This window comes from Marmota flaviventris, chromosome 1 (assembly GCF_047511675.1).
Source record: "Marmota flaviventris isolate mMarFla1 chromosome 1, mMarFla1.hap1, whole genome shotgun sequence".
NCBI lineage: Eukaryota > Metazoa > Chordata > Mammalia > Rodentia > Sciuridae > Marmota > Marmota flaviventris.
The window spans coordinates 145,070,655-145,098,339 of record NC_092498.1 but is presented as its reverse complement, the minus strand read 5'-3'; the positions used below and the strand labels follow the sequence as shown (position 1 = coordinate 145,098,339).

Here is a 27,685-nt window from a genome sequence, read left to right as displayed (position 1 = left end):
AAATCAGGCTAATGTATCACTTGTGTGCGCACTAACTGTCCCTGGGGGACCTAGGCAGCTAGTAATGCTGGCTGTTATTGGGATTGGGAGTGGGAAGGATATGAAGCCTTGCCCCTGTATTCCCTTTTCAAACTTTCAATTTTGTTTGTTTTGTTTTTTGAAGCTGGGGATCAAACTCAGGGCCTCAGGCATGCTACAAAAGTGTTCTATCACTGAGCTGCATCTGTAGGAAACCTTAGAAATTTTGAATCATGTGTTGTCTAAAATTTCTAAATATACAGATAATTTACATGCTACATTACACATGGCCATAAATATGATTTTAATTATGCATATAACACAAACAGCAAAATAATCCCATCAATTTAAACAAAGTCTCTAAAGTCTCTTCTAAAGCCTCTCATTCTGATTTATGATAAATAAAGCTAGATGGTTACAGATGTGTACTATAGCATTCTCCCCCCCCCCCCGCCCCCGTATTTTTTTAGTTGTAGATGGACACAATACCTTTATTTTATTTTTTTATTTTTATGTGGTGCTGAGGATCAAACCCAGTGCCTTACATGTGCTAGCTAAGTGCTCTACCACTGAGATACAACCCCAGCCCCTACTATAGCATTTTTAAAGAGAATATTCCCACTATTTCCCACCTCCACCACCACCCCAGCACTGGGGTTGGAACCCAGGGGTGCTTTGACACTGAATAATTTCTCCAGACCTTTTTAATTTTTTTTATATTGAGACAGGGGTCTAAGTTGCCCAGGCTGACCCCAAATTTGGCAATCCTCCTACTGTAGCCTCCTGAGTAGCTGGGATTATAGACATGCACCACCATGCCCAGCTTCTCTGTTTATTAAAACTATTTCTCTAAGCAGGTGTGGTGGTTCACACCTGTAATCCCAGCAACTTGGGACACTGAGGCACGACAATCACAAGCTTGAGGCCAGCCTCAACAACTTAATGAGATCCTGTCTCCAAAAAAAAAAAAAAAAAAAAAAAAGACAGGGAAACAGCTCAGTAGTAAAGCACCCCACATTCAATACCCAATATCAAAACAACAACTAAAGAGCTTTTTACTGAGAAAAAGTTATCTTGATATGGCCCTAAGGACAAGTTGGCCAATCTGTCTAAAGGAACACTATCCAAAAGAAATATATAAAACAACATACAAAAATTTAATATTTTTTAGTTCATGTATAGTGGCATAAATTGACATGAACATATTTTATATACAGAGATACGAAAAATTGTGATCTATATGTGTAATAAGGATTGTAATGCATTCCACTACTGACGTGTATTTAAAAAAATAATAAAATCAATTTAAAAAAATTAATATTTTTTAGTAGCCACATTTAATAAAGATAACAAACCTACCCAATGGGCTCAGCTATAATCCTGGGATAAGGATTTAGGATAAAGAGATAGATGCTAAGTCTCAAAGGAAACTCCCAAAAGTCACTGAAATGCAGAAAGCAGAGCTCTTAAAATGTGGGAAATACGTAAGCTATAGGGGAAACTGCCACTCCACCCTAGCTCCACCTCCAGTGCAGCTCCTAAATACAGCCCTCTGTAAATACTGCACACCCCCCCCCCCCCCCCCGCCAAGGAGAGACTTTCCATTCTTGAGACTCCCTGCAACCCCCTTGAAAATGTATCTACCTCCTAAATAAACCTCTGTCTATGCCTTTGTCTGGGATGTGCTGAAATTCTTTCCCATCAAATAGGCCAAGAACTCAGCCGATTCTGAGTCCAATTCCCCCTTCCCTCCAGATCTCCTTGGACCCTTCTCCAAAGACATTTCTCTCCAGTGACAATCCCAGTTCTTGGGAAGCTGAGGCAGAAGAATCCAAAGCTTGAAGCCAGCCTGGGCAACTTGGTGAGACCCTGTCTCAAAAAAAAAAAAAAAAGAAAAATTACAGGGCTGGGAATGTAACCCAATGGTAGAGCACCCCTGGATTCAATCCCCAGCACTGCATAGATAGATAGATAGATAGATAGATAGATAGATAGATAGATAGATAGAAAGAAAGAAAGAAAATTAATTTTGATGTTTTAAAATTTAAATCATATTTTACTTAACCCATCACATCCAATATATTATCATTTCAACATTTAACTAATATGAAGTAATATTGATATTAATGGGATCTTTCTCCTTTTTTTGGCATGATGTTGTCCAAGTACTCTATGCATTACATTTTCAGAACATTTCATTTCTGACTAGCCATGTTACAGGTACCCAGCAGCCACGTGTGGGCAATGGCAACCAACTGAACAGCGCAATTCTGGAGACTGTTTAAGCAAAACTCCTGAAACCTGTCAGCAGCAAATGTAAAGTAACAATCGGAACAATAAAAGAAACCACAAGAGTATAATTGTACTCTATAGAGAAGATGAAAGTAAAATGAACTTCCGACTTTAAAAACAATGTTTCTCTGGGGATAGCAACTGTTACTGCCTGGGCCACCTGTTTAAAATGGTTTTCAATTAGAAGTATAAGACACCAATATAAAGTATGTTACTGAAATTTTTTTCACATACCTTCAGCTGACCAACATTCTCTTCAGACAAAGGGGAGGGGAGAAAATTGGGCTTTAAAAAAAAGTCATTTTATCAGATATTTTATTTTCTTAAAAAACCCAGCTTCAGGGCTGGGGATATAGCTCAGTTGGTAGAGTACTTGCCTCACATGCACAAGGTCCTGGGTTCAATTCCCAGCACCACACACACACACACACACACATACAAAAAAAAAAAAAACCTTCATTGTAAATGACAGGATATTTGACAAATGGGCAAAGTCAGAGCACCCACTTGCCTAACATACTCAAGGCCCTGCATTTGCTCCCCAGCAACTCCCGCTCCCCAGCACCTCCCCCACCCCAGCAACAACAAAAGTCAAAACCAAAACCAAAATATGGGATTATAAGAAACCTGTCATAGTACACTGAAATACAGTTACCAAAATATTTCAACAAACCTACGACATCATAACATAGGAGCTTCATTTATCAGCACATTGGATAACAAGATCTAATAATTACCATATTTCCTAAGCAATGGTGAGCATAAACCATACTTTAAGACAGTTCAACAATTGCAATATGATAAAATAATACCTATAATGCTTGTTGCAAAGTCACAGGTTCTGCCAATTCTATGGAGGTTTGTTGACTACATTCATAACTGGAGGAAATGCTGAATTTCAGCTAAAAGTATGTGAAAGTAAAAATGTATTTTTACTATTCCCATCCAAGTTCATAAACCCTGGGAATTCTATTCAGGATAAGAATCCCTCCAGGGGCACTGGGGTTGGGGCTCAGTGGTAGAGCACTTGCCTAGCATGTGTGAAGCATTGGGTTTGATTCTCAGCACCACGTATAAATAAAAAAATATCCTTTGACAACTAAAAAAATTTTAAAAAGAATCTCTACAGGGAGCTAGAGATGTAGTTCTATGGTAAAGTGCTTCTCTGGCAATGTGTGAGGTCTTGGGTTCAATCCCTAGCACTACAAAAATTTAAGAAAAAATTTATTTTAGGGGCTGGAGATGTGGCTCAAGCGGTAGCGCGCTCGCCTGGCATGCGTGCGGCCCGGGTTCGATCCTCAGCACCACATACAAACAAAGACATTGTGTCCGCCTAGAACTAAAAATAAATAAATATTTTTTAAAAAAAAAAAATTTGTTTTAAAGTTTACCCACCATAAAGTCTTGCGGGTAGGGAATATCCCCTTGGGAAAATAAACTTTTCTTTATTATAAGTTCATCAAAACACCCTTTCCCCAAAGTCTCTAAACATATTTTGAACTTTTTACCCATATTTCCTCTTTTTAGATTAAATAACCTATAAACTGTTTTATAATTACACTATAACTTAATGATTTGGGAGGAACTGATATCAAAAAATAAAGAACAGAGCTATAGTAACAAAAACAGCATGGTATTGGCACCAAAACAGACATGAAGACCAATGGAACAGAATAGAAGACACAAAGACACATCCACATAAATACAGTTATCTCATCCTAGACATACAGTAGGGAATGAAAGGAAGGGAGGGGATGAGGGAGGGGAATAGGATGGACAGTAGAATTAATCAGACATAACATTTTTTCCATAAACTTACATTGGAAAAAAGATAGCCTCTTCAACAAATGGTATTGAGAAAACTGGAAATCCATATGTAATAGAATGAAAAATTGAACCCTTATTTCTCACCCTGCACAAAACTCAACTCTAAGTAGATTAAGGACCTAGGCATTAGACCAGTGACCCTGCACTTACTAGAAGAAAAAGTAGGCCCAACTCTCCATCATAATGGCTTAGGGATCAACTTCCTCAATAAGACTCCTAAAGTTCAAGAAGTAAAATCAAGAATCAATAAATGGGATGGCATCAAACTGAAAAGCTTCTTCACAAAAAAAAAAAAAAAAAAAAAGGAAACAATCAAGAACATGAACAGAGAGCCTACAGAATGGAGAATAGGAGAAAATTTTTAACACCTGTACCTCAGAAAGAGCATTACCTTCCAGATTATATAAAGAACTCAAAAAACTCAACACCTGAAAAATCGATAATGCAATCAAAAATGAACAAAGGATTTGAACAAATTCTTCTTAGAAGAAGAGATCAAATGGTCAAAAAATACATGAAAAAATGCTCAACATTTCCAGCAATTAGAGAAATGCAAATTAAAACTACACTGAGATTCCATTTCACCCCAGTCAGAATGACAATTATAAAGAATACAAGTAATAATAAATGTTAGTGAGAGTGTGGGGAGAAAGGTACTCTCATACATTGTTGGTGGGACTGCAAATTGGTGCAACCACTATAGAAAGCAGTATGGAGATTCCTTAGAAAACTTGGATGGAACCACCATTTGACCCAGTTACCCAATTCCTCAGTCTATACCCAAAGGACTTAAAAACAGCATACTATAGTGAAACAGCTACATCAATGTTTATAGCAGCTCAACTCACAATAGCTAAGGATGGAAACAACATAGTGTCCTTCAACAAATGACTGGATAAAGAAGAAGGGCAGCACAATACAATAGACACTAGTATGACCCTATGAATAAACGTGGCTGTATAACCAATGTGATCCTGCAATCTGTACACATGGAAAAATAAGATTATGTACCCCATTTGAATCAAATGTATGATATGTCAAGATCATTGTAATGTTTTGAGCAACTAATAAAAAAATTTTAAAAAAAAGAAAGTATGGTATAAATACATAATGGAATATTACTCAGTTGTAAAGAAGAAAGAAATAATGGCATTTGTCAGTGAATGGATGGAACTGGAAACTATCATGCTAAGTGAAATAAACCAATCCCCCAAAACCAAAGGCCAAATGTTCTCTCTGATACATGGATGCTGACCCAAACAAGGGAGGATGTGGAGGAGAAGAATAGAAATCCATTGGATTAGACAAAGGGGAATGAAGTAAGGGAGGAGGGAGAGGAATAGGAAAGACAGTAGAATTAATCAGACATAACTTCCCTAGCTTTGTATTTGAATACATAGCCAGGGTAACTCCATATCATGTACAACCACAAGAATGGGATCCTAAACAGAATAAGTTATGTACTCTATGTATGTATAATTTGCCAAAATACATTCTACTGTCATGTATAACTAAAAAGAACAAATTAAAAAAAGAAATAAAGATAGTTCTATTATGTACCGCTGTTTAAATGCAAATATGTTGACACAGATTCTTCTTCTATTCTTATTTCATTTCAGCAGTAAGAAAACCAAACATATCAACAAAGACAAAGGTCTTGATTTTCTACTCAGTCCAGTAAATAGCTACACCTATTGTTCATATGAAATCAGTAATGCAAACTACAGAGCACAAAGCAAGCACAGTAAACACAGAAAAGATCCATTACAAATACAAGCTGAATGTTAATATTTTGTTGGTATAAAACCACTACTTAAAGCATCTGTAGTTATTAGCATTACTAAATAAACAATTTTTGCATAAAATAGTTTGCAAATTATGTATCTCCTTATTGTTAATCTAAAATTGCTACATACTGTGCTCTGACCTAGTAATTCATCCAACTACGGGTTTTAGTAGAAACGCTAGGGATTCAAATTTGTGCACTCTGATGTGTCCCATCATGGAACATTAATTATCCCACATATGTATTTAATAGCACTTTCTAAACTCAAAGCTCCACACATATGTTCAATGTTATTATGAGAGGAATTATATAGTACTATTTAAATACCTTTATACTGTAACTTGTCAACAGTAGTAGGTTGCAGAAACACTCTTTATTAACTACAAATTTAAAATTCACCAAGCTTTTTATCAAACAATGATTCTAAGCACTAAAAATCATTTAACTTTCTATAAATTGGTATTATCTTTATAATAACAGATTTAAAGTAATAGTAGTAATATAAAAAACAATCATAGTCATCCAAAAACTATTATGTAGCCAAGCATGGTGGTGCTTGCCCATAATCCCAGCTAGTCTAGAGGCTGAAGCAGGAGAATGGCAAGTTCCAGGGCAGCCTGGGCAATCCAATGAGACCCTTTTCCCAAAATAGAAAACACAAAGAGTTGGGGATGCAGCTCACTGGTAGAGCCCCATTACCCCAAGTTCTGAAACTGGGGGGTGGGGGGTGCACGACACTACTATATAGCCATTAAAAATTGTTTTAAATAGAATCCAACAAAATGTATCCAGTAAGAATACAATACATAGTATATAATGCCAGTTTGGTATACTAAAGAATGATTTGAAGAACATAATTAAAAATTAATTTTGGGGGTTGGGGTTGTGGCTCAACAGTAAAGCACTTGCCTAGCATGTGCCTAGCACGTGCAAGGCACTGGGTTCAATTCTCAGCATCACATAAAACTAAATAACTAAAATAAAGGTATTGGGTTCAAAATTTTAAAAATAATATATTTTTCTAGCTGATGCAATTCCAGGCTATTTAAACAGTGTCTCGCATATTTTTTAATATTTTCTACAGTATTCATGTATTATTTTTTTATAATCAAAAAGATTTTGCAGCTGGGCATGGTGGCACACTCCTGTAACCCCAGCTACTCGGGCGGCTGCAGCAAGAGGATGGCAAGTTTGAGTGAAGCCTCAGCAACTGAAATGAGACCCTGTCTCAAAACAAAAAATGAAAAAGGGCTGATGGAGATCTGTCTGGCATCTCAAGGCCTTGGGTTAATTCCCAGTACTGTCCCCATCCCCCACACAAAGTTTTGCATATCACAAAATACAATTCACTTAATATCAGGTTCAAAAATGTGGAATTACTCATTATATTAATATGTAACAGAGAAACTTTTAAGGGAATCTGAGTCCAAATTGTTAAAACAAGTGCTGTGCACTCTGAGCATACTTCAAAAACCAAGGCATCTCAGCCTGGTGAGTGCAGCTCCCTGGCTCTGCTGGCCTCTGGCAGCGTCCCCAAACATCACAGACTAAAAAGTCATCTTCTTTCCTGCCTATATATGGACATGGACTGTATTAACTGGATTACTGACCCAAATGAGGTTATGCCAGGAGCTGAAGGAGATCAAGCAGAGAGGTCCTGAAGTGAACTGATAAGAGCTGGATGGCACCAAGGGAAAACTCTGGCTCTTACAGCTGACCAGGGTTTGGCATGCATTTCCAGATACCCAATTATGCCTACTGTAAAAATAGCAGATTTGAAGAAATAGCATAATATAATGTCATATTATGCTATAAATAGCATAATATAATGTCATATTATGCTATAAATAGCATAATATAATGATATATAATGTCATCTATGGAGTGAGAGCCACTGGCTTAAGTAAAATGAAAAATTTTAAGCAAACTCTTGAATTCTAAAATGGTCTCCACAAGGGTGTGAGGAAAAGCGGTCCCATGAAACACTGATACTGGGAGTAGAAACTGGCACAGCCATTTGGGAGAACAATTTGGTAGTATTTATTAAAATAGTCACCTAGGACCCAGCAGTTCTACCTCTAAGGATCTACCCTAGAGAAATACTATCACATGTGCACCCATGAACATGCAATGATGTGCACTGAAGGACTGATTTGCAAAAGAAAAACTGAAAACTCCCAAAACACCTACAACACCTAACTAAAAATGACACCTTCCACTTCTGATCTCTGGAACTATGAACAGGAGCTTTGATGGCAAAAGGGACTTTGCAGATGTGATTAAGGATTTGGGGATGGGGATTTCCATAATCTGAGTGGGCCATAAATTAAATGTAATCACAAGTGTCCTTATAAAAAGGATGAGGGAGGGGCCGGGGTTGTGGCTCAGTGGTAGAGCACTCACTTAGCACATGCCAGGCCCTGGGTTCTATCCTCAGCACCACATAAAAATAAATAAATAAATAAAACAAAGATATTGTGTCCAACTACAAGTAAAAATAAATATTTTTTAAAAAGGATGAGGGAACCTGCAAGGTGGTACCTGCCTGTAATCCCAAGAGCTAAGGAGGCTGAGGCAGGAGGATCACAAGTTCAAAGCAAGCCTCAGCAACCTAACTTTGAAAGTCCTAAGCAGTTCAGTGAGACCCCGTCTCTAAATAAAAGATAAAAAGGGATGGGGATGTTACTCAGGGGTAGAGCACTTGCCTAGCATGCTCAGGTTCTAAGTTCAATCCCCAGCGTAACCAAAAACACAAAAAAATAATACTTATACAATTTCTGCAGTCTTCTCTCCTTTTGAAATAGCTGTACTTGTCCCATACTTGACTACCTTCTGGGTTTACTGTTGTTGTTTTGTTTTGGGGGACTACTGGGGATTGAACCCAAGGACACTCTACCATTGAACTATATTCCAGCCCTTTTTATTTTGAGACAAAGTCTTAATAAATTGCCCAGGCAGGTCTTGAACTTTTGATCTTCCTACCTCAGTCTCCAAGTAGCTGGGATTACAATTGTGCCACCAAGCCTGGCTTCATCTGCTGTTATCTATCACTATTGACTAAATTTCTTGCAAAGCAGACTACACTCCTTGTGTCCACCCTATGACCACTGTTACAGAAAATGGAAAGAAGAAGAGGGAAGAGAAAGCATGGGAAACTTTCAAAATCTACATCCCTTTCATAATTATCACCACAGGCACTTTATAACCTATGAAAGAACAGGTGCATGACAACCTACCCAGTAGCCTTAGCCAACAGAAGGTATTTTGTAACAGTCAATATGGAAGCCAAGAAGACAGATAATAATCAAAGCTGATTTATTTAGCAAGACTTTAGAAATACAATTGGAGAAAAACTGAAATGAAGACAATTATCTCATCTGCCTAGCTAATGCAAACCCAGTTGGGAAGGAAGAAAATTCCAGAGAAACCTTTTTTTTTAAATCTGTTAATAAGAATTTTGCTTTCATTTATAAAAAGCAGCTAACTAATATGCATAAAACAACATAGCACTTTATAAAAAGAGTCAAGGGCTGGGGCTGGGGCTCAGTGGTAGCACACTTGCCTGGCATGTGTGAGGCACTGGGTTTGATTCTCAGCACCACGTAAAATAAAGAAAGGACTATCAACAACTAAAAATAAATAAATAAATTAAAAAAAAAAATAAAGAGTCAATACACTTCAAATACATAATCACTTCCAGGACTGGGGTTGTAGCTCAGTGGTAGAGCACTTGCTTCGCATGCGTGAGGCACTGGGTTTGGTCCTCAGCACCACATAAAAATAATAAATAAAGATATTGTGTCCGTCTATGACTAAAAAAAAAAAACTTAAAAAAAATAAAAAATAATCACTTCCATTTTTATTTCTTACATTATTTGTTATTTTTATAAGCATTATTATTATTAATCTTTACACTAAGTTTAAGAATATGAACCCTGGGCCGGAATAAAGGATTTCAGCCTGAGCTTTGCCACTATGTATATGATATTCTTCAAGTTACTTCTGTATGTGCCAGAGTGCCCTAGTTTTTTATGTATACACATATATTTTTCAAAAGATAATGTTTTCATGAAGGTTATATGGTTTTACAAGGTTATAAGGTTTTCATGAAGGTTAAACAAGATAATGGGTGTGGACGTTCAGCATAGACACTGGCATGAACTATGCTGTGCTGGTGTCATGGTGATGGTAACAATGATGACAAAGATGTTACACCAGAAGAAACAGGGATAATGAAAGGTGTGGAATTTGCCCAAGGTCACACAGCCAGCAAGGGTCAGAGCTAGAATTTCAATTCCAGTCTGATTCTTTAAATGTGACTTTAACTCCAGGCCATACTACCTCACAAGGGCTTCAGATGCTTCCTTCTCACATTTCAGTGCTACCAAATGTGCCTAAGAGCTGGTTGAGCTTTTGCCCAATCTCATAGAACACTGCACAAGATTCAGGGACTCTTACTCCAACGCTCATTGACTGCATGATAAAGAATGCTACCAATCAACAAGAGCAATTTATTAATTTATTCCTCAATTTTTCCAAATCTAAAATTTGGAATTCCATAAAGTATGTATACACTTTCCCAAGGATTTTGCCCTAAGGATAAAAAGGATAGTGGTATTCTCCTAGGACAACAGATCAACAAATATCTACACATCATCTCAAAGATTTCACATAAGTTCCCAAAGCCTTGGCTACTTCAGCTGATCAGCTCCAAATCCAAATGCTTTTGCCCTTCCATGACAACTGAGTTCAACCCCCAGTACAAAAAGAAAGAAAGAAAGCTATTTTTACAGGACAAGAAAATGCTTTGCTCTGCCCACTTAATTCACTTAACTAATATCCAAGAACCTTACGAAAAACAAAAAACAATGCTTAGCCTTTTTCATGTCCTAAGTGTATCCATAAAACACTCTGGGCATTTGTGGGTTTTGTTTATTCAAGTAATAAGTTGCTACAATAAACTGCACATATTTAAAGTGTACACCCCCAAAATCTCCTCATGTTCCTCTATAATCCCTCCCTCCAATCCCTTCCTGCCCACCTTTATCTCCAGGCAACGACTACAGATTCATTTGTATTTTCTAGAATTTCATATAAATGGAATCTTAAAAATATTTACTCTTGTTTTTCTGGCTTCTTCCACTCAGCATAAATCCATGCTGTGAGTATTAACAGTTTGCTGCTTTTTGTTGCTGAGTAGTATTCCATTGTATGGATATATCACCCATTTATTTATTTATTTGTTTATTTAATTCACTATATAGCCAAAATGTTTCCAGTTTGGGGAAGTCACAAATAAAGTTGATTTGAACATTCAGTTCAAGTCTTGATTTGGGGGATGTATATGTGGCAGGGAATGGGAGGTCCTTATAAGCAAACAATGAAGATTGAGAATAAGGGCTGGGGATATAGCCCAGTCATATCTTAGCCAGGATGCAATCAACTTATCTACCTAGCTACCTATCTAATGCCTATGCCAAACTGGAATTTGTAAAGAAATATGAAATAGAAAACAGAAACCTTTTGGAACTTCACAAATAAGCCATTATTTTGTTTTAAATTTTTCCTTTATTATAAAAACACTAATGTTCTAGCCAGGCACAGTAGTGCACACTCAAGAGGCTGAGGCAGGAGGCTCACAAGTTCAAGGCAGTTTGGTAAGACCTTGTCTCACCAAAAACAAAAGGAGTTGAGGATCTATCTCAGTGGTAAAGCACCTCTGAGTTCAACCCCCAATACAAAAAGAAAGAAAGATAGCTATTTTTACAGGAGAAGAAAATGCCTTGCTCTACATACTTGATCCACTCAACTAATATCCAAGAACCTTACATACAAGGCCCTACTTGATCTGCACCCTGCACTCACATCACTCTCCTCTCCCCTCTGCTTACTGGACAAGGGCTAGGAGCTCCAAACATGCTAAGGACGTCTTCTCTGCATGGGCTGCTCTGTCTTCAGCAGCCACATGCTATACTCACATCCTTCAAGTCTCCACCCAAAAGCCATCCTAGGTTTTCCTTTCCTGTTTACCTGATATAAAACAGAGTCCTCCCACATTACTCTCCATCTCTTTAGCCAGATATTCTTTTCCCACAACACTTGTCATCTACCATAACACTTGCCTGGACGCACACACATGAACTGGTCCTCCATATCTGCAGTTTCAACCAACCACAGATAGAAAATATTCAGGAAAAATATACAGAGAGTTCCAAAACGCAAAACCTGAATTTGCCTTGCACCAAGCATTATGTTGAATCCACACAAATGAAGTGATGTGTAAGCATGCCCTCAGCAGCCTCCCACCATTTCAAAGACCCTGAGTCTCACTCCAGCACTCACTGTTTGAGCAGGGTTCCCCTGCCAGTCATTTATGTACCACGCAGCTAGACCTAGAACATGTACAAACCTTTTCTTCTCATCATTTTCCCTAAACCATACAGTATAACAACTATTTGCCTGACATTCACATTGTTTTAAGTATTATAAGTAAACTATTTAAAGAATGTAGGAGAATGTGCCTCTGTTATATGCAAACACCACACCACTTTATTCAAGGGGGTCTTGCAAACCAATTCCCCCAAGTACACACTGAGGGATGACTGTACATGTCACATACTTATTATTTGTTATTATCTATATTCCCCTACTAAATACAAGCTTTAATACATATATATGTATATATGTAGATGGACACAATACCTTTACTTTATTTATTTATTTTTATGTGGTGCTGAGGATTGAACCCAGGGCCTCACATGTGCTACGTGAGTGCTCTACCACTGAGCCACAACCCCAACCCCTAAATATAAGCTTTTTAATGACAAGGATTTTATTTCATCAATTGCTATAACTTCAACATCCAGGAGAGTGAAACGAGCTTACTTCTGAATTCCACAAATATTTGTATTAATTTTTTTATTTTTTAGATGTAGATGGACACAATACCCTTTATTTTTTATTTTTTTTAATGTGGTGCTGAGGATACAACCCAGTTCCTCACATGTGCTAGGCAAGTGCTCTACCACTGAGCTATAACTCCAGCTCTATATTAATCTTTTGACTAAATATTATTGATCTTTTTCAAAAACTTATCTAAAATTAACTGGGAAGAAAATTTTTAATTCAAACATTTTGCTCTTGTTTAAATGAAAATACTAACTCAAGCCAAGCATGGTGGCACACACCTGTAATCCCAGCAGTTTGGGAGGCTGAGACAGAAGGATTACAAGTTCAAGCTAGCCTCAGCAATTTAATGAAGCCCTAAGCAACTTAGCAAGACCTTGTATCAAAATAAAAAATAAAAAATGAGGGCTAGAGATATGGCTCCATGGATAAGTGCCCCTGGGTTCAATCACTGATACAAAAAACAAACAAACAAACAAACAAAAAAAAAACCCTAAGTCAATGCTAATTGACTTCTTAGAGTGGATTCTTTTTTTCAGATTGATATTTAACTTTACATAGCACTTACAGAATGGAAAAACCACCAGAATTCAAAGGCAGGAAAGCCCAGGTCTATTTGTTGCCCTGCCATAACTAGTGATGCTATAACCACCAAGAAGTCATAATCTCTCCCAACCATCTAGAATAATTTCTTTCTAAAATGAGGGAAACAATTATCTCTGTGGGTCATTCTAAGTTCCCTTCATGCTCTAAAACTGTGATCCGTTACAGTCTTAAGCGTTATGGTTGCCAGTCACAAATTACTCAAACTAGTTTGGGTTCCACCCCTCATAATCAAATTGTTAACTGAGGATCCTATACAATAAAACCCAATAAAGAATAGCCATTTTCAACCACATGTGCTTTGGAAATCGAAGCTTAGAAGAGTGCATTTGATTAGGATGGTAGCCAGGAATGGTGGCGCATGCCTGTAATCCCAACAGCTCAGGAGGCTGAGGCAGGAGGATCTGGAGTTCAAAGGCAGGCTCAGCAATGGCCAGGCACTAAGCAACTGAGACCCTATCTCTAAATAAAATACAAAATAGGGCTGGGGATGTGGCTCAGTGATTGAGTGCCCCTTAGTTCAATCCCTGGTACCCCCCCCCCACAAAAAAAGTTATCTTTAAACAACTGATAAACTTCTAATCTTCCTCAAATATGAAAAAGAAACAGTTGCTAGGAAGGAAATAAAGATACTTGTTTATTACACCAACCATAGCCAGTTATGAGATTTAAAATAATTACAAATAGGGCTGGGGATGTGGCTCAAGCCATAGCGCGCTCGCCTGGCATGCGTGAGGCCCAGGTTCGATCCTCAGCACCACATACAAATAAAAGATGTTCACAATGGAGTATTACTCTGCATTAAAAAATGACAAAATCATAGAATTTGCAGGGAAATGGATGGCATTAGAGCAGATTATGCTAAGTGAAGCTAGCCAATCCCTAAAAAACAAATGCCAAATGTCTTCTTTGATATAAGGAGAGTAACTAAGATCAGAGTAGGGATGAAGAGCAGGAGAAGAAGATTAACATTTAACAGGGATGAGAGGTGGGAGGGAAAGGGAGAGAGAAGGGAAATTGCATGGAAATGGAAGGAGACCCTCAGGGTTATACAGTGGAGGGGGTAGAGAGAGAGGTGGGGAGAGGTGGGGAGGGGGGAGGGTGGAGGATGGGAAAGGCAGCGGAGCACAACAGACACTAGTATGGCAATATGTAAATCAATGGATGTGTAACTGATGTGATTCTGCAATCTTTGTATGGGGTGAAGGTGGGAGTTCATAACCCACTTGAATCAAAGTGTGGAATATGATATGTCAAGAAATTTGTAATGTTTTGAACAACCAACAATAAAAAATTAAAAATAAATAAATAAATAAAAGATGTTGTGCCCGCCAATAACTAAAAAAATAAATATTAAAAAAATTCTCTCTCTCTCTTTAAAAAAAATAATTACAAATAGGGCTGGAATATTTGCTCAGTGAGAAAGTACATGTTCAGCATGGGTGAGGCCCTGGGTTTCATGGGGGTGGGGGGAATTCATACATGTATGGAGGAGTAAAGTATTGATTAGAAGCAAATGTATTTGAAATGAACAGAACTGGGTTAATTTCCAGGCTCTCTAACTATGTCACCTGGAGCAAGCTGTATACCTGTTAATGTTTACTTGTCTCACCTGTACATACAAGAATTATACAGTATACTATATACAACTCTTACAATGTGTACAAGATTTAGCTCCCAAGGTATTTTGAGAATTTAAAAAAATAATACCTGACACATAGGATATATTTAATCATAATCATTATTAAATAATTAAATGTGAGTATACCCTCACAAACAAATCTAATAGCCACAAAAGCTTTTCTTAGCTGTCTATCTTCTGATGCTATATAGCCCATATAACACCTGGAAAGAAATGAAAAAAAAAAGTTTTCACTACTGCCAGTCACAAATATTTATCACTCATTCACATGTTAGTTTCTGAGAGGCTATACCACAAATTAAAAGAAAAAAAAATTAAACCTACCAGGTCAGAGAATCCTTTTAAAATCGTTCTTTGGGTGAAACAGCTGACAAGTTCACACAATATATATGGTAAACATTTTAGGAAAGCCAATTTAATGGCACAGGTATTTTAGCTAATCTTATTCGTTCTGATCCTGCAAATAATTCATACACATCCGTATCTCTATATATGTATACACATATTTATATTTGCTTCCATGAACTTAGATTAATCTCCAAGACACAAAGAGCATCCAATCCCCACCTTTCACATATAACAGAACCAATTAAATTGAGATTCCACCATCATAGCATAATACTCCTTGAGTTTTCAGACAGATAAGATACTCAGACACACCTTGCTTTTTATACAACAGTCCCAAATAAAATAAAATAAAATTATAATTTCCTGTTAGGAATTCCCTACCAACTTATATCTTCTCAGTTTTGGTGGCCAGATTGTAAAATAAGTCAATTAAGAGTTCCAAACGGAAATGCTGAAGCAACCTCAAAACCAGACAAATACAGTGGAACGTATTCGCATCTCAAGCACGTCCAAATGTCTCAGCCAACGCGAACAGATCACTGCCATTTCCAGAAACACACATTAATGGGTTTTAATCCATTTCTATAAAATGCTCCTTGTGCTGAAAGCCAAAGTGCATGGAAAACCACAAAACACAAAAGATTCCTCGCATTCCGTTTATAGCCAGAAGACAGACCATCCTCTCTGTGCCTTACCCAGAGGGCCCTCCTTGCGACAATAAGAATTTCATGACACCCCAGGCTACCTACACACCAAAATGTCATCCCACAAAGTGGAATGGCAGCCGCGTCAGCATCTGCCGGCGCGGATAAAACGATACTGCCAGTTTTCCCACCTCTAGGCAAACATCAAACCGAGCGAAGCCGGTGGAAAGTTCCCATCCACCAGGCATATTTGGTTTCCTTCTGCCCCCAACCCCAGCAGCACAACTGCTGAGATCCGCTTTTGCACCTGCCGCGGCTCCCTAAGCCTGGGCTTCTCCGCGACCCCTGAGCACACAAAAAGGCCCTGCGGCCTAAGGAGCCTGTGACCCTCCACCGTGAGCGCAGGGAGGGCCGCGGTAGCATCCCTCTCGCTGTCTACACCCGGCTTCCCTGACAAAGGCCGGGTGTCAATCCGAGGCACGACACAGAGAAGTTGCTGAATTGCCCATCGAGGACCGGCAGCTGCCACTACCCTCTCCCGAACACATACACACATACCCCGACACAGAACTTGGGAAGGAGAGCAGGGGGAGGGTGTGCAATGTTTAAATAAAAATGTCCCCAAAGCTGAGCAACCTGGGTGTGCCCTGGAAGTGAGCGCAGGGGGCTTGTGGGGGAGGGGAGAGAGGGCCCGGGAGGCGGTGGCGGCTCCTCCGGGGCATCCAGGCCGTGCAGAGGGATGGTCTAATAAAATGCCGGGTGTCGGGACGTTCAGAAGGAAACCACAAATGAGATCCCCGGCGGGCGCGGGGCCGCCAGGCGGCGGGCGGCGTGCGGTCTGCAGACCTGCGGCCCGGCCGCACCTGCTCGCCCGGCGCCCACACACCTGCAGGGCAGCCAGCGGCGGCTCGCGGGCGGCTCGGAGGGGACGGGCCCGCGCCCCAGGTGGGCCACACGGCGGGGCCGGGGCCGGCGCACTCACCTCCAGGTCCGTGTCGGCGGCCTCCGGGGCCCCCAGGATCTCGCTGGGCAGCTCGGCCAGGTCGGTGACCCGGATCAGCCCGTCGTGCAGGAAGATGGTCTCCTCCTTCACCGAGAGCCACTGCGCCGAGTCCGCGGCCGCCGCCGCCGCCGCTGCCGCCGACGAGCCCATGGCCGGGCTGAGGGGTTGGCGCTGAGGAGAGACGCCCGGCCCGGGAGACGCGAGCAGGAGCTGCAGCGCTCACCAGCCCATGGCAGCGGCCGCCGCGCCCGCCCGCAGCGCCCCACCGGCCGCCTCGCCCGCGCAGCTCCGCCCTAGGCGGCCCGAGCCGCCATCCTCCCACCCCGGCCCCGGAGACCCCGGCCCTGCTGCTGCCACAGCCGCCGCCGCCCTGAGGAGCAGGATCCGCCTCTGCCGCTCAGCAGCCAACTGTCAGTGAGACGCCATGTTGGGGGCGGGGCTCCCGGCATGCCCCGCGGAGCGGACAATACAGGCCCCGCCCGCCCGCCTGGCCCCGCCCACCGCCCCGCGGACCCAGGCGCTGGGGCTGCGGAACCTCGCCCAGCGTTCCACCTTGCCCTCCATTCCACCTTGCCCTCGGGCTGACCCGACCGGCCCCTTCTTACCCTAGCCATTCGGGGTCACCTTGAGTCTGCAAGCACTAGGAGAAGACATCACCGCCTCCCCTTCCCTCACGCTGGTGTAACCCCTCTCTGGGGCCATACCCCCACTCTTAGCAGAACTTGGAGGTTCACGCCCTGCAGTCTAGTTTAAATGAGATCGTTGCAGAAATCTGAAGCGGGGCTCGGGCAGAGCGGTTTCCTAGCATGCTCGAGATCGTGGGTTCCAAACAGCACCAGAGGCAGAGGAGGGTGGGGGAGAGCCTGACGCAGAATAGGCATTGCACACCGGTCATAAGCAATGGGTAGAACTGTGCAGTACATACTTAGGATACTTACTGAATAGTGTAGTATGGAAACAAGCGTGAAAGTAAAGCAGCTGTCAACAACTCTTGGAGGCCAGTGCCTGGCATTTAATAGTAATTTTAACTGTTATATTCAACACTGAAATGTATCTTAAAGATCTTAATGACATTCCATTTTTGTAAAAACAAGAAAGGAACAGCTATATGTCTAGAGAAAAATGTGTAGAGGAAAAACATACCAAGCTGTTAATATGAGCTACCCCAGGGGAGTGAGGCTGGTCTGGAATAGTTGAGGTGAAATTGTTCTCTCTATATTACTTCTATACTCTTGTTACTTAAAAACAACAAGAAGAATAGTAAGGTGCACTCCCTTTGTTCCAGCAATTGAACTTTGAGGAAGTTGTCTGAAGGAAATAAACACATAGTCAAGGGAGTAGTACAGGGATATGCAGCTCAGTATGGTTTTTGATTTTATTTCTTTCTTTTTTTTTTTTTTTTAGTTTATTAAAGGAGAGAGAAAAAACCTTCAAGGGAGAGTGAGTAGGCTCAGAGAAAAAAAAATCGTCCTCAGTCTTGTTTTTAAGAGGAAAAAATACAATTATTTTAAATGTGGGATTGGTTAATTGAAATACATGTCAATAATGTGGAATATTATGAAACCATTCAAAATAATGCTTATGACCTGGCACAGTGGTACATACCTGTAATCCCAGCTACCCAGGAGGCTGATGTTCCAGAACAGCCTGGGCAATTTAGTGAGACCCCAATACAAAATTTGGGGGAGGAAAAAAAAAAGAGGAGGAGGGTTCTGGGAGTAGAATGTTCCTGGCTTTAATCTCCAGTACCACAGAAACAATAATAATCATAATAATGTTTATAAAGAATATTATATACAAATGAATGTTCATGATACAATTACTAAATGGAAAAAAGCAACTAAAATAGTAATTTTGGGGGCAAGGAGGTATGGGGGGGATTGAACTCAGGGGCACTCTACCACTGAGCCACATCCCCAGCCCTATTTTGTATTTTCTTAGAGACAGGGTCTCACTGAGTTGCTTAGTGCCTCGCTAAATTGCTGAGGCTGGCTTTGAACTCCTGATCCTCCTGCCTCAGCCTCCAAAGCCACTGGGATTACAGGCATGTGCCCTGGCGGCTGGCCTAAAATAGTAAGTTTTAAAATTCAATTTTAAAATTGGCTGTGGTGGGACACATCAGTCCCATCTTCTCTGGAAGCTGGGACAGAGAGTCTCTTGAACCCCTGAGGTCTGGGTAACACAGCCTGGGTAACATAGTTTTTGAGACCCTATCTTTAAAAAATATATATATATATAGAGAGAGAGAGAGGGGTGGGGGTGGGGGGCAGTACTAGAGATTGAAGCCGGGGGATGTTTACTATTGAGCTATATTCCCAGATGTTTTTGTTTTTTATTGTGACACGGAATCTCACTAAATTGATAAAGCTGGCCTTGAGATTGTGGTCCTCCGGCCTCTGCCTGTGTCACTGCTCCTGCTACATAGAAAATAAGCTTTATAGGATGATTGCCTTTTAAAAAAAAAAAATCACATGCATATATGAGTACAGGTATAGAATAAAAGACTAAGTATCATGCTGATAACACTTGGGTGAGTCTAAACAGTATATTTAAAGGTGCCTGGGGACTTGTGGTTTTTACTTTGAAATTTTTTTTTTTAAGTTTTGTCTTAGAACATGTATGGCTTTTGAAAAAAATAAAAGCAGATTTTTTTTTAAAATTTGAAAATCTATGTAGCACTTGGGAGTCATTTACCCAACCATTCATAAGAGAATGTAAAGCCCTTCAGAGCATATTCACAGAAAGTCCTATAGTTTAAAGAACTGAGGCTCAGAATGACACAGCTTTAGACCTGGCTACTAAGTTGCAGAAACAAGATTCAAACTTACTGCTTCCTCCACCCTGCACGGCCTCCCTCCCAACTAAATAATTCTTACAAGATGTACTGTTATCACAGTCTCATGCTCCTTACAACAATTGTTTATTTTATTGTCATGATATTATTTTCACAGTTATTTGTTTAGCCCCTCCCCAGATGTCAAAGCCTAGGGTGGCATATAGGATGAAGATAATCAAATATCTGAAATAATATATGAAAAATTGACTCCTGGCCTTCAAAAAACGAGAGTTGCTGGACGCGGTTGCGCATGCCCGTGTAATCCCAGCGGCCCAGGAGGCTGAGACAGGAGGATCGCAAGTTCAAAGCCAGCCTCAGCAAAAAGCGAGGCACTAAACAACTCAGTGAGACCCTGTCTCCAAACAAAATACAAATAAATAAATAAATAAATAGGGCTGGGGATGTGGCTCAGTGGTCGAGTGCCCCTGAGTTCAACCCCCAGCACCCTCCCCCACAAAAAAAAAGAAAGAAAGAAAAAAGAACTAGAGAGCTATTCCAATATATGTAGAAAATGCTCCAAAATGACATGGCTATTCCTCTTACACATTCAACTATAGATAAATAGATAGATTAGATTAGATAGATAGATAGATCTATTTATATGATATACATAGATATATAGGGTTGTTTGTTTTGTTGCATAGGGGATTAATACCAGGGCACTTTACCACTGAGCCACATCCCCAGTACTCCCCACCCCCCCACCCCCACTCCGCCCTATTTTGAGACAGGGTCTCCTTATGTTTCTGAGGCCGGCCTTGAACTTGCAATCCCCCTGCCTCAGCCTCCTGAATCGCTGGGATTCCAAGCTTGCGCCACGAAGTCTAGCAACATATTGCTATTTGACATAGTTCTTGGTTTGAGTTTCCAAGGATGAGCAAGGTAGAAAAGTCTTCTCTTATGGAACTGACTGCCTGATGGAGGGAAAGAGACAAGAAGCAAGCAAACCTCAAATCCAGCAGTTTGGAGCAGATCAGTGCCAAGAAAACAATAACACAGGCCAATGTGATGGGCCCGCGGCTGGGGTGCAAGCGACGGTGGAGTCCTTGCTTAGCAATTCCCAGCGCATGCGCCCAATGGAATGGCTGTTTCATCAAATCCTCACAATAACCCTAGACAGGTAGTATCAATTCTCCCCATTTTCAGCTGGGAAACCACCCAGAATCACTTTGCTCAGGGCCGCAAAATAGTAAACATCAAAGCTCAGATTTGAACCCAGCCAGGGCTACCTGATTCTGCAACCCCAGTTTCCTTATTTTTGTTGTAAGGAAACACCTTAATTCCCTTTGCTCACATTTTAAACTCTAAATAGCCATCGAGGGTAGCTCAAAGGAAAGCTCTAGTACTTTTTTTTTTGTGTGTGTGTGTGTTACTGGGGATTGAACCTCGGTGCTTTATCACTGAGCTACACCCCAGCCCTTTAAAAAATTTTATTTTCAGGGCTGGGATTGTAGCTCAGTGGTAGAGCACATGCCTAGCACGTGTTTGGCACTGGGTTCAATACTCAGCACCACAATTTTTATAATAAAAATAAATAAAATAAAGGTCTTTAAAAACTTTTGTTTTCAGGAGTCAGGTGCAGGGATGCAAGTCTGCAGTCCCAGCTACTTGGGAGGCTGAGGCAAGAGGATAGTAACTTTGAGGTCAACCTGGGCAATTTAGTGAGACCGTGTCTCAGGAAAGAAAAAAAAAAAAAAAAAAGGCTGGGGATGTTCAGTGGTAAAATGCCCCTGGGTTTCAATCCTCAGTACCACAAATACATAAATAAAATTTAAAAAATTTAAAAAGAACATTAAATTTTGTTTTATTCCTTAAATTTTGTTTTATTTTATTTTAAATATATTTTTAGTTGTAGGTGGACACAATATCTGTATTTTATTTATATGTGGTACTGAGGATTGAACACAGTGTCTCATACATGCTAGGTGAGCGTTCTACCACTGAACCACAACCTTAGCCCCTTAAATTTTATTTTGAGAAAGGGTCTCACTAAATTGTCAGAGCTGGCCTCAAACTTGAGATCATCCTTCCTCAGCCTTCTGAGTCACTGCAATTATAGGCATGCACCACTGCACCTGGCTTGGTATACTTAATTTTATATTTAAAGATCAGGAGTCAAGATGCCCAGGAACTATTGTCTTTCACTTAAATTAATGAAAACAACACAAATTTAGGTCTTAAGGTCCTCAGACTACATAATGAATAGCTATTTAATATTTTGTATACAATTTATTTATTTAATTTTATGCGGTGCTGAGGTTCAACCCCAGGTGCCTCACACATGCTAGACAAGCTCTCTACCACTGAGCCACAACTCCAGCCCTAGTTAATTTTGGTACCAGAGAATGAACTCAGGGGCACTCGACCACTGAGCCGAATCCCCAGCCCTATTTTGGATTTTATTTAGAGAAAGGGTTTCACTGAGCTGCTTAATGCCTCACCATTACTGAGGCTGGCTTTGATAGCGTCTTTGAGTGGGAATTTTTAGAATGGATCAGGAAGACAAAGAAAGGCCTTTGTCAACCAGGAAACCCATATTTAGTCAAGACAACACACACACACACACACACACAGGAAACACCCACTCATAGACAAGAAAGGGCTGTGACTTCTGACTTGTTTGGAATTGTCCTTTCTACTCTTCCACTTGAAAATAAGAGAATTAAGATGGGGAAATTTGTTGGCCTGGCGACTCTAAGCTAGAAGCTAAGAGGAAGCATAGGAAAATCAGAAAGAATTAGCAAGTTGGACCTCATCACCCCTGGGAGGCATCTCCCCAAGAGGGTGTGGGCTGGTCGAGGGAGACCATCTCCCTCTGCCCCAGCTGCTGACGTGATAGTCACTGGCCGTGGCTAAGCTGGGCCCCTTTGGGATTTTGTGATATCTTTCCCTTCTGTTGATTTGCTGTACCAGCTGACTGTCTAAAATGAGTGTGTAATCCTTTACTGGACCCACAAATATGCGCGTGTGGCGAGGAGATAAGTGGCCTTCGATAAACCTTAACAGAAATTGAAGGATGGTTTTAGACGAAGCAGCCGTGTTCATTTTTAAGGCCTTTGAAAAACACCAAGGAAATAAACCACAAATGAACATCTGGTGAACACACACACACACGCACACACACACACACACACACTTGACAGAACCTGCGGGGGAGATTGTTCCCATCCCATTAATCACCAGCTCAAGGAGGAAATGCACACACCTACTCAGAATCTTCTTTCTGAGCAGTTCTGTAGGCTCTCCAGGGTCTCATGTCAAGGGAGACTATTTTGGCTCTTGGGTGGATCTATGAGGGTGCAGGGAAAGGAAATCAGATGAAAGAGCTATTCGAAAACGAGGAAGAAGAAATCCTCCTTGGAGCTCCGCTGAATTACCAAAACTAAGGAACAGTCCTCCACATCGATGGGAAAAAGCCCAAGGAGGAAGCCTCAGGAACCGCAGCCTTCTCCGCTCCAGAAATCAGCCCCAGGGAGATCTGAGAGGAGCCGCGTCCTCTGGCTCCCTCTTGTGGACCTAGAAGGCACTGCTGCGCCAGAAATTCCAGTTCTGGCTTGGAATATTGCAAACATTCCCTGCTACAAAAACAGGTTAAGGAAAGGACTGAGTTGGGGGTGTAACGCGATGGTAGGGGCCTGGCCCAGCATGCACAAGACCTTGGGATCAATCCCCAGCACCAGAAAATTTAAAAAGAAAAGAAAAATAAAGGTCATTCCACAAAGGAAAAGTGGGCAAAACTAATCCCACTGATTTGGTATTCACTGAGTGCCTTCTTTGTATGGGAGTCCAACCTGCATCCCTCTCTCTCTCTCTCTCTCTCTCTCTCTCTCTCTCTCTCTCTCTCTCTCTCTCTCTCTCTCTCTCTCTCTCTCTCTCAATGCTAGGGATGGAACCAGGGCCTTGCTAATGCTGGGCAAGCACTCTCCAACTGAGCCACGTCCTGAGCCTGAGGTCAAGTTCTCTAAGGGGACCTAGTGGGATCAGTGGGACGCTGTGGTTAAAGCTGATAATTGACAGGTTTACATTCACTAAATGTATTTCGAGGCTGATGGGGAAACTTCCTTAGTAGCATGACTACTCAGAGAAGAGCATTTAGTGGAATACAGTGTGTGGTATTTGGATCATTAACCGCCTGGGTTTGGTCCCAACTCCTTCGCATGTTCCGATGATGAACAAGTTATACCACCTGTCTGTGCCCTAGATTCACATCTTTAAATGGATAACAGCTGGGGATGTAGCTCAGTAGACTTGCCTAGTGTTTGAGAGGCCCTGGGTTTAATCCTCAGTACCACAAACCGGAAAGAAAGAAATTAAAGGGATGAGAGTACCTACCTTTAAAACCAAGCAGGGTTGGTTCCTTCTGAGGGCTGTGAAGGTAGGGTCCATTCCAGACCTCTCTTCTTGGCTTGTAGACAGCTACTGTTTCCCCTCTGTCTGTCCAGACTTTGTTTTACAAGATTATGTTCTCTTACAAATTTCTTCTTATAAGGACATCAGTCTATTGGTTCAAGGCTCACCCTAATGACCTCATTTTAATTTGATTTTCTATGTAAAGACCCTATTTCCAAACAGGGTTATAGTCTAAGGTATCTAGGGGTTAGGACATAGTGCATGAATTTTTTTTTTCAACACTGGGTATGGAACCCAGGGCCTCAAGCATGCTAGGCAAGTGCTGTACCACTGAGCTACACCCCAACCCAACGTGAATGTTTTTTCAGCCTAACGTATGATTTGTGTGTGTGGTAGTAGGGATGGAACCCAGGGGTACTTTACCACTGAGCTACATCCTCAGACCTTTTTATTTTTTATTGTGAGATTGCAAAGTTGCTTAGGGCCTCCCTAAATTGCTGAGACTGGCCTTAAATTTGTGATCCTCCTGTCTCAACTTCCTGAGTTATTGGGATTATAGGTATGCACCACCACTCCCAGCTTTTTAAATTCTTTTTCTTCACAAATTTTGGAATTTTTTGTCTCACACTGTCCTGGAACTTACTTATTTTTACATCCGTTTTTTTATAAAAATTCGTTTAAGATTCTAATTAATAAAAATCATGGCTTGGGGTATGGCTCAGGAGTGAAGCCCTTGGCTCTAGGTTTAATCTCCAGCACCACAAAAAAAGAAAAAAAAAACTTTTTCAAAATAAAATAAAAATCAATGTCAATCAGATTTCAGGATCTGTCTATATTACCAGCACTTTTTCATTTTTCCCAGTGTTTTCTCTATTCCAGACTTCATATAGAGTGATTTTGGGGGGAGGGGAGTTCTGAGGATTGAACCCAGAGACATTCTACCACTGACCCACATTCTACCACAGCCCCCCCCCTTTTTAATTTAATTTATTTTTTTTAACTTTATTCTATTTATTTATTTTTAGGTGGTGCTAAGGATTGAACCCAGGGCCTTGCACATGCTAGGCAAATTATCTACCACTGAGCCTCAACCCCAGCCCAACCACAGCCCTTTTTAAAAATTATTATTATTATTTTTTAATTTTGAGACAGGGTCTCACTAAGTTGCTGAGGCTGGCCTCGAACTTGTGATCCTCCTACCTCATCCTCCTACCATGATAAAAATCATGGCTTGGGGTATGGCTCAGGAGTGAAGCCCTTGGCTCTAGGTTTAATCTCCAGCACCACAAAAAAAGAAAAAAAAAACTTTTTCAAAATAAAATAAAAATCAATGTCAATCAGATTTCAGGATCTGTCTATATTACCAGCACTTTTTCATTTTTCCCAGTGTTTTCTCTATTCCAGACTTCATATAGAGTGATTTTGGGGGGAGGGGAGTTCTGAGGATTGAACCCAGAGACATTCTACCACTGACCCACATTCTACCACAGCCCCCCCCCTTTTTAATTTAATTTATTTTTTTTAACTTTATTCTATTTATTTATTTTTAGGTGGTGCTAAGGATTGAACCCAGGGCCTTGCACATGCTAGGCAAATTATCTACCACTGAGCCTCAACCCCAGCCCAACCACAGCCCTTTTTAAAAATTATTATTATTATTTTTTAATTTTGAGACAGGGTCTCACTAAGTTGCTGAGGCTGGCCTCGAACTTGTGATCCTCCTACCTCAGCTGCCTGAATCACTGGGATCACTGTTAAGAAACATAAACATGAGCTGGGAACCATCATGCATAGTGTGTCACTTCTCAGACAGTCCTCTCCCTCCACCACCTAATATACCAAAGTACCTGCTGCCCACAGACTGCACTGAACCATTCCCTTTCCTGAGCTTTGTTTGTAGCTCTGTGGCGACTGGAAATACTAATTCTCCACTCTTCACTTTCTCCCTTATTAAGATTATACAGCCCCTGGGCGCGGTGGCTCACGTCTGTCATCCCAGTGAGGCGGGAGTGATCGTGAGTTCAAAGCCAGCCTCAGCAATGGCAAGGCACTAAGCAACTCAGTGAGACCCTGTCTCTAAATAAAATCCAAAATAGGACTGGGGATGTGGCTCAGTGGTCGAGTGCCACTGAGTTCAGTCCCCCCACAAAAAAAAAAAGAAAGATTATACATGCATGTGTTTTGTTACATGACTACTGGGCCTGGAGCCAAGCCCTAACGTTGCAGCTTGGGAGCAGGGACACACCAGTCAACCACAGACCCAGGAAAGGTGCAATTCATGTTCAGTATTGTCAGCTACTGAGATTTCTGTGGTTTAATCCCTTAGTTCCGAATGCTTGGCATGGTGCTTAGAATAAAGCAGCAGCTTAGTAAAGGCTTTTAGCACTAAACGAATTTGAAGATGCCTTGCTAGAGAAGTTCAAACGTTAAGCCACCATGTCCTTCCACCTTTTGGGTGCACTTCAGGCATCCTCTGCTCCCTGCTTGTCACCTGCCTATTCGTCTCATCTCAGGCCAGTGCCCTTCTTGATCTCAGACAATCACCTTGGCCTTGTCCATTTTTTGTTAAACGATTGTATGATTTTTCTTTTCCCTGGGCCTTGGAACTTGCCGTTCCCCTTGCCTGGAAGGCCTTTCCCTACCTGTTAGGTTTGGCCAGCTCCTACTCATCCTTCAGGTTTTAGTTTCCTCATAGAAGAGTCTCCTAATGGGATGGGTAGAGCGGCGTACTCCTGTAAGCCCAGAGACTGAGGCAGGGGGTTCACAAGCTCAAAGCGAGCCTCAGCAACTTAGTGAGTCAATGAAACCCTGTCTCTAAATGAATTAAAAAAAAAAAAAAAAAAAAAGGCTGGGGATATGGCTCAGTGGCTAAGTGCCCCTGGGTTCAATCCCCTGTACCAAAAAATAAAAAAAAAGAGAGATGGAAAGTAGAATAGGGGGGCTGGGGCTGGGGCTCAGTGGGAGAGCACCTGCCTAGCATGTGTGAGGCACTGGGTTCAATTCTCAGCACTGTATATTAATAAGTGAATAAAGTAAAACTCCATCAACATATAATTTTTTTTTAAAGTACAATAGTGGTAACTGAGGACTGGGGTGGGGTTGAAGGAAATGGGGACTTAAATTTTTTTTTTTTTTTTGTACTGAGGATTGAACCCAGGGATGCTCAATCACTGAGCCACATCCCCAGCCCTGTTTTGTATTTTATTTAGAGACAGGGTCTCACTGAATTGCTAAGTGCCTCACTAAGTTGCTGAGGTTGGCTTTGAACCCTAGATCCTCCCGCTTCAGCCTCCCAAGCCGCTGGGATTACAGGTGTGCGCCAACATGCCCGGCTTGGGGACTTAATTTTTAATGGGGGGCATTTCAGTTTGGGATGATGAAAAAGTTCTAGAGATGGGGCTGGGGGTGCAGCTCAATAGCAGAGTGCTCT

The 27,685-nt window shown here is 41.2% G+C and overlaps 1 protein-coding gene across 8 annotated transcripts in view; it reads right to left on the bottom strand.

The window, feature by feature from the left end:
* Positions 1-17,390, bottom strand: part of Hectd4 (HECT domain E3 ubiquitin protein ligase 4) — a 177,402-nt gene extending 160,012 nt beyond the window's left edge. For 5 of the 8 annotated variants that reach the window (XM_071617024.1, XM_071617027.1, XM_071617037.1 and 2 more), the window contains exon 1: positions 17,049-17,377. In XM_071617024.1, coding sequence (XP_071473125.1) covers positions 17,049-17,219 — 171 coding nt within the window. In that variant the 5' untranslated portion in view covers positions 17,220-17,377. Of the gene's footprint in view, positions 1-17,048 lie in introns of all 8 variants that reach the window. The other 3 variants (XM_027923206.2, XM_071617041.1, XM_071617043.1) reach the window with 2 other exon arrangements.
* Positions 17,391-27,685: the final 10,295 nt, after the last annotated feature.